Genomic DNA, 8,677 nt, shown 5'->3' on the forward strand with positions numbered 1-8,677 from the left:
TGCCCCCCCTTAGGGAATCAAAAGTGAAAGACTTGGGTAGCTAACTACCCGAGGAGGCAGGCAGAAGTTGTTTCAACGCCATGCCCGAAATCATCCTTCCCGAATGCCACCCACTCCGATCAGGGGTCTCTGTAGCCGAAACAAGCAGCCAAGGCAATACCCACCTGGTCATAGCCGGTACTGCCCGGGGTCCGATGTTGGACGATGCCTAATACGGGAAGACTGAGGCAATGAGTACTAGGACTCCCTTCCTCCAGTCACCCGCAATAGCATGTACAGAGCACTAAATATAGGTAAAAATAAATAAAAATAATTATTAAGAATATGTTCTTCTGGCATTCGGCTGTGCGGGGACCTGTGTTGTCAGGCGGATAGTACTGCCCGGGTACATGACACTCCCACCCGCCGCTTCCTGGGTGGTTACTGACACGGGCTTTCGAGTGTAGTCACACACGTAGGAGATCCATCTCCAAGCAGGACGCAAATCAAATATTTTGAAATGGTCTACAACTGACCCTCGGAAAAACAATAAAAAATAAAGAGGGGACCATGGCCAAATGACCCTTTTAGTCGCCTTCTACGACAGGCAGGGATTACCTGTGGATGTATTCAGCCTCTCCCATCCACAGGAGGTCCAACATATTATAACAAACCGCAATCCATGCCCGCGCCTAGATCGCCTCTTACGACAAGCAGGGGATATCGCGGGTGTATTCTACATGTGCGTCCCCCACCCGCAGGGGATAGGAGAATAATGGACTCTGTTTTGGAAGGCAAGAGAAGTAGAGGGAGACCAAGACGATGATGGTTAGACTCAGTATAATAATTATAATTTCGTGTGGCTATTTCCAGCCGAGTGCAGCCCTTGTAAGGCAGACCCTCCGTTGAGGGTGGGCGGCATCTGCCATGTGTAGGTAACTGCGTGTTATTGTGGTGGAGGATAGTGTTATGTGTGGTGTGTGAGTTGCAGGGATGTTGGGAACAACACAAACATCCAGCCCCCGGGCCATTGGAATTAACCAATGAAGGTTAAAATCCCCGACCCGTCCAGGAATCGAACCCGGGACCCTCTGAACCGAAGGCCAGTACGCTGACCATTCAGCCAACGAGTCGGACGTTGGACTCAGTTTCTAACGATTTAAAGATAAGAGGTATAGAACTAAATGAGGCCACGGCACTAGGTGTAAATAAAGGATTGTGGCAAAGTTTAGTAAATTCACAGAGGCTTGCAGACAGAATGCTGAAAGGCATAACAGTCTTTAATGATAACGTATGCATGTTACAATTCAGTGCTTTGTGTACATTACATATTTGTACATTTTGTTGCTATTTTCTGAGCAATTATCGGGGAAAATCTAAATGTCTCCTTCATTCCATTATTTTCATTCATATTCTGACTGATTTCTTCCCTCGATGAAGTATCGTCTTCCTATTGTACTTAATATACCGTAGTTTATTCCTGAAATGTAGAGGTACCGTTAAAAAAGGCGTTAAATAATAAAAATATTATCAATGTGAATAGTGTTCTATTATGTATTTAACATGTGCATTTGTTGAGTTTATTGTCAGGAACTGATGATTTTGTTAGTGATTATGAAATATATATATCGGCAATGTCGTGTTCCATCTTACATGCTGGAATTAACACGAGCTTAGGAACTGGTCACGGGTTATTGAATTACATTAGACCACTGCCCCCGTGATGTCCTTCAGGAAGGCAGGAAGGCCTACGTGTTTTATTAAAAACTCAGCCTGTATGAAAGCGCCATATGACGCAAATGGAGGTAACCATGACAACGCAGCGTACTTCATAGTTACTTCTTTCGCCACTCAAACGTCAGACTTCAACTCTCGTGGGCCCAACTATACAGCATGAGAAATTGTCTCAGTTCCACTAGTGTTTCAAGGAGGTTTTTCCGTCTTATAAACTCTTTAATACTAAATTGAGGCATGTTTGATAAGTTCCAGTTACACAATAGAAATAATGCAATACAAATTGTTACGGAGTTATCCGTGGAAGTCAGAGGTGAAAGAAGGTGCGGGCTGGAATGGGTCTAACTACAAGTTCGAAAGATGAATTAAAATTTCAACAAGGTTATATTTTCAAAACTTAACAATGGTGACAGAATTTTGAGCGTACAACAAATAACAACAAGTTAAATCAGGTACACAACCAAGAGAAAAATTTAAACAGTTTCCACTAGGGGGAAATAACAAAGAAAATCAGGTACAATGCCGCTTTACAAGAAAGCACCAGTTAAGTGGTCTTTACAAATTCTGGGCTACCGGCCCAAATTCATCAATCCTTGAGCTCTCAGCTCACAATCACAAAACACCAAAGGGCAGAAAACCCTTACTTACATGGAGCATTAGCTCCCAACCTTACATTTCAAGCCTCTCTAAGGCACTTTTACCACAACACCATAAAGAGCTGACCCGCTCTCGATCTTTCAAGCCTATAAAGGCAATAACAAACTTTTACGCAAACTGCCATCAAGGCATAATAAAGAAACAGGGGTATCTCGTACCCAATCTACTGGGCCTAAGTGTGCAAAAACCAGGTTAATTCAAATGGCCCAAAACAAAAGGATGGAGGCGTAAATTTGCACTCCTAAATCTACATTTTAAAACCTAAGTGGCGCTAGGCCGATACACAGGGGCTAATCCCAAGGTAGGGAGGTGACTCGTATGAGAAAACTTTAATACATTAAGGAAGAGAAGAAACGGTTATGAAAACGTAGTCACCTCAATTTCAAATGAAGGGAAGCTCGAGAGGGTAAAGCAATCTCTATCCCCGAATTAAAGTTCAAGAAAACTGAAGTTTACCAGGAAGAGGGTTCCATGTTTAATAGTTTACATATGAAAGGTTTCGAACCCTCCCCGAGAGTTAAACTGCTGAGCTAGCACGAAATAAAGATGTTAAAAGGGCTGTTAAAAGGGCCATTACCTTGTTGAAGATCTGCTGCCTGAAGAACGAGGCGCTTCCTGCCCCCTGCTACATATTCACACACTGAGTTAGATGTTATACTAGTGGCCCCGAGACAAGAAAATTAGCAGTTTTTATACCCTCGTGGAAAATTCGAGACCTTTCAAGAATGAGAAGACACACCCCCTCAATTTTTATTGGTATACTATGAATTACACATGGAAATTTGAAGAAGAAAACTATGATTGGAGGAAAATTAATTACAAAAATTACCGATTGGTTACATTCAAAACAGGCGGAAAGAAAGAGTTAATATTACCAACCCACAAACCACAGAACAAAATTTAGTAAAGACAAAACTTATGAATACAAAATTTCTTCAAGAGAGTTCATTCCATTGCACCAGAGTGTATTACCATAGTTTTTGGTAGAGACATCTGTTAGAGAAAGTCCACACTTCTTGATCAATGAGAAACAAAAGCAAATCAAAAACACACACAGTGACATCTTCTGATACCCAGTATAGTTCGGTGGTAAAGTTCCGGGTTTCTCCAGTAGAGAAGTTTCAATTGGCGCAAAATTTGAACTAGCGTCGTAGAGGTGTACCGCCCGGTACACAAATCTTTAACTAAACATCAAATGAGTCAATGTAAACAATGATATCCAAGGAATACAGCAATGCCGACAAAACAATAGTCTGTCAAATCAAGAAGACAACACAAGAAATATGCCATACATACTTAATATAATGCCTTTGGAATGGTCGGGAAATTTGAATAAGGACGTTTTCACTCAGCACGTATTGTATGTGGTGATTCGCCCACTACAGCATATTAGTACTGCAAGTTGAGCTGCCAGGATGAGTAATATGTCATTTTAAAGAGGAAAAGCTGTAGTATTACACTTCATAATAAACTAATATCCAAAATTTCATCATTTTAAATTGGTTTTGATTGTTGAAAGTGACTTTGATCTTACCTGTGTAGATTTTTATGACTGGATTCAAAAAGAAACTGAACTCTTGCAGATATACATGATTCAAGAAAGTAATTGCAGTTTGACACTACCATCTTTATTTTGTCCTATTTTATAGATGTTTTAATTTTTTTACAAATTTGCAAGAGTGCCCTGGTTTTTCATTTCCAAAATCTGGTCACTCTGTTCATGGGGCATTATTGCATTTGGAAATAAAATTAACAGTTCAGGCTACTGTATTTTTGTCATAAATGGTAATAATAATCAATCAAACCGCCACACTGCCATGTGTCAATTCTCGTTCAATCACTCAGTGAGTGTCATTTGTATTCTCTTCAAGGTAATCTGAAGCAGATGACGCCAGAGGAAGAGGCCATCCTCGCAGAGCAGCCAGAGGCCAGGGAGAAGGCGGGAATACTCAGTCAGCAACTGCTGGAGGATATGGAGAAAGTGTTGGATGAAGAAGAAGAACGCCGTCAGCAACTGATGGAGGATTTGGAAGAAATGTTGGACAAAGAGGAAGAAAGCAGTCAGCAACTGATGGAGGATATAGAGAATCAGTTTGACAATCTGGACGACTGGCTGTGAATATAGGAGGGAAACAATATTGTGTCTTAGTGTGTGAACTTCGAATGTTTATCCAATAAATTCATTTTTATCCCATATTAGATAATTAATATTTGAAGATAGATTGTGTTGCACTTTCATCAGTCTGTCTATCAACATCAGTTGATTTTATTTGTAAAATGCCAGAAAGATGGTTTGGGTTAGTAACACAGCGGGTTCTTTTGACTTTTCCAATGTTTTCATGAAAAAAGGCATTGGACAAAAGATGTGGTAGGCACTGTCGCTAGAATCTCGTCTATCACCTATTGTAATTAGAAATAATAAACATGTTGAAATTTAAATTGTAACAGTTTATTTATTAATTCATCAAAAGACTTTTCATGGTGGACTGTCTAAGGTGCCACTTGAGATGAGGATAAATCCTCCAGTTACAATATCTAAATGTTATTTAGAAATGTGAAGATTAGAGATTAAGGATGGTTTTATGAAATTGTGAAAAAGGCTTTCTGCCTTATTTCATCCTAGTTGTTCAGGACTGGGAGTAGGCATTTCTCCATACCCCGCAAATGTTATGGTTTTCCCACCAATACTCGGGTAGCTGATTGCAGTGGTTTCCCACTAGGCGATGGGATCACCACATCCCTACGTCCCTGCCTTGGCTATGCTGGATTTCTCCAGCAAATTTATTGTACAGACCGATGCGTCTTCATCGGCGGTCGCTGCGCTTCTTCTTCAGGAGTCTTAACTCGGAAGACGGCCCATCGCCTATATGTCTCGGACCTTGTCATGTCAAGATGCCAATTACTCTATATATATGAAGGACTGGCTGTGCTCTTCACCTTAGAAAAATTCCGTTTTTACCTTGAGCATGTTAAGTTTGAATTAGAGACCGACAATCAGGCCCTAAGCTGGGTATTAGCTAGGCCTTGACATAAGAGGCGTATCGCCTCATGTGCGATTAGAATTTCAGCTTTAAGTTTGACATGCGACACATTCAGGGATATGAGAATGTGGTCGCAGATGGGTTAAACTGAATGTTTTCCAGCGATTCTAGTTCTGTTGACTCTGAGGAAAGCCCTCCAATAAGTGCTATTCTAACTGACACCCCTATGCTATATCATGGCATAGCTAAATATTAACGGGAAGATCAGGTGCTGGATCCCATTATGGAAACCCTTCCTTCTGGGGAACATGTCATCCCTTATGTGTTGAGGATGAGATTCGGTGTTGCCCCTTAAGGCACAATCAAAAGATGAAAATTGTGGTTCCAGCAGTTCTAGTACCTATGATATTCAAATATTACAGTGAGAACCCATTAGGTGGACACCTGGGCATCTTTAAAACCAGAGAGAAAGTAAGGGAATTGTTTATCTGGAAGAGTATGGACAGCGAAATTAGAGAACTGGTTAAAGCATGTAAAACTTGTCTGATTAGCAAGCCTACATTGTCTACCGAAGTAGGGCTATTGTCATCACACTAAGCCTCTCGCCCCATGGAGCGATTGTATATCGATTATGTGGGACCATTCCAGCAATCTAAAGGGAACGGGAATAAATTCATTCTCGTGTGTGTGTGTGTGTGTGTGTGTGTGTGTGTGTGTGTGTGTTTACACAATTATCATGGCTGTTTCCAACCAGGCTTTGCACTGCACAAACTGCTATTTGTTTCAATTCTATTTGCATCCTTTGGACACTGTCAGTTATTGTTTCCGAAAATGTTAAGGCGTTCAGTCAGAATTCGACAGAGCTTTGAGAGACGTAAATGAGAATAAAGGCACCTGGAATTGATGACTTACCCTCAGAGTTACTGACTGCCTTATGAGAAACCAGCTTCATGAGATTATTGCACAATACAGGAAAAGTGCCATCCAATTTTATACAGAATGTTGTTATACCTATTCCCAAGAAATCTGGTGCTGACAAGTGTGAAAACTACCAACCATTAGTTTAGTATCTCATGCCTGCAAAATTTTAACATGTTTTATTTACAGAAGAATGGAAAAACAAGTTGAAACAGAGTTGGTAGAAGATCAATTTGGCTTCAGAAGAAATGTAGGAACACAATCAATCCCGACTTAACTTCATATCTCAGAAAACCAAATTAAAAAGGACAAGGCCACGTCCATACATGACATTCCTAGACGTAGAAAATGCATTCAATAACGTTGTTTGACCAAGCTGTTTGAGGTTCTGGAGGTGATCAGAATCAGATACCGAGAGAGAATAATTACAGAAGAAGTCTGCTATAGTGAGTACAGTATATAGCGAGAACCTCATTCTAACAATAATTTCTATTGGTGCCTTGAAAATTCCTGTATTACCTGAATTATTTTTATTATTATTTATTTTCCTTAAATTGTACATGTACAATTAAGGATGGTAAATGGAGAAAGTGCATGCCCCACATACATGGAAGTGCCTCCATCCCCACATGTTATGTGCACATAAACTCTACTGAATATTACATATATGTAGACAATTCTACATTTACATATTTACACTCCAAACACTTTACTCTTAGAATAATAATTATCTTGATTTATTCTATACATATTGGAGTAAGAAGATCCAGCCATTTAATCCCTCATTCATACCACTATATACACTCATTCACAACCACTCCCACATGCACACGCATACACATTCAAGCATACTTTCACCCATCTTTCTGACAATTTTAATTTATACAAGTTGTATACATCACATGAGTTTCTATTTACATATGCATTTTCTTCACTGTGCAGAAGAAGTGAGGAAGAGGAAGTAGTTTTACCTCAGATGGTAGAAGATTCCAGATACGAGCAGACCTTACGTAATAGCCATTTAAATATGAGGTTATTCCGGCGAAGGGAGAGACAAGAGTAACTCTTTGGCCCCTCTTAACAGAGTGGTAATGAAGTTGCAGGCAGTGGAAAGGGAAAAGGTGTGTTTTGTCTGTCAGGGATTTGTTAAGGAAGGCTACATCTATTTGTGTACATAACGAGTTCACTGGTGGCTGAATTTAAAGGGATGTGTTTGTTAATTAAACGCTCTGCTCGTCACTGGACGCTCTAGTTTCCTCATATTTCCCGTTGTCGTTGCGTGCCAGGAAGGAAGGCCCTATAGTAGTATGGGCCGCACCAGGGAAATATAAGCCGTTCATAGGCCTTTACTTCTTTCTCCCGAGACACATCTATGGACAAAACGTAGCACTCTGTATGCCGGTACTGATGTAATATTATTTACTGATTATTACATATGTAATATGTAATATTATTTACTTGATATACTGTATTGTCAATTTATTTCTTATAATTGCACTTCAAGATGGAACAAAAATGAAATTTATAACTTATAAGGAAGCCATCATCAGTACATCATTCCTTCATACAGAGAGAGCTACATGTTCTCGGGAGATAGGTACGGCTGTATTTTCCAGTTGCTTTCAGCCATGTAGTAGTATCAATAAAGCTAAGCCATGTTAAACATTATTACAAAGCCATACCAATAAATCAGAAAATGGTTTTCCGTGCTTTCCTATTTTTACACCCGGCAAATGCCAGGGCTGTACCTTAATTAAAGCCACGGCCGCTTCCTTCCAAATCCTAGGCCTTCCCTATCGCATTGTCGCCATAAAACCAATCTGTGTCGGTGTGACGTACAGCAAATTGTATTTAAAAAATAAAAATCCAATAAATCATCCAGACTGCCCTTGCTGCTATTCATTAGACTGGTCTCTCGACAGATACCCGTCCAACATGGTTGTACCTACGGCTCAAGAGCCTCCACATGGTTTACAGGGGAAACCATAGGAAACATCCAGTAGATGTTGGTAGACAGAAGGGAGCTTGCCTAGACAACACTACTTGAGATGATACCTGAGGTCATACAATTGAATAGCTCGTTGTTGAAAGGCACTATGTCCAATATTTAAAGTTTTGAGATAAACACAAAAAACTATTTTTCTGCTCTTGTATTGTAATATGAGACATAATTGTTTGTACATTGTAAAGTGCACGCACGCACGCGCACACACACCATTATAATAAAGTAAAAATTGTATTGTTCCGTATGCTACTAACACTTTTACTGACAAAATACATAACTGGACTTAGTTCCTTTCAACATGGAAACGAACAGAACCTATAAGCGAGCAATAACATTTATGTTATTGGTTTATTTCCTTTATTTTAAATGAATATATGTATATGCAAGCATGAAAATGAAAGGT

At 39.9% G+C, this 8,677-nt stretch overlaps 1 protein-coding gene across 2 annotated transcripts in view; it reads left to right on the top strand.

The window, feature by feature from the left end:
* LOC136882337 (uncharacterized) overlaps positions 1-4,809 on the top strand; it is a 292,794-nt gene extending 287,985 nt beyond the window's left edge. For both annotated transcript variants that reach the window (XM_067154928.2, XM_067154930.2), the window contains one exon: positions 4,242-4,809. In XM_067154928.2, the coding sequence (XP_067011029.2) occupies positions 4,242-4,489 (248 nt within the window). In that variant the 3' untranslated portion in view covers positions 4,490-4,809. The remainder of the gene's footprint in view (positions 1-4,241) is intronic.
* The last annotated feature ends 3,868 nt before the right edge of the window (positions 4,810-8,677 follow it).

This window comes from Anabrus simplex, chromosome 10, assembly GCF_040414725.1.
Source record: "Anabrus simplex isolate iqAnaSimp1 chromosome 10, ASM4041472v1, whole genome shotgun sequence".
In the NCBI taxonomy this organism is placed as follows: domain Eukaryota; kingdom Metazoa; phylum Arthropoda; class Insecta; order Orthoptera; family Tettigoniidae; genus Anabrus; species Anabrus simplex.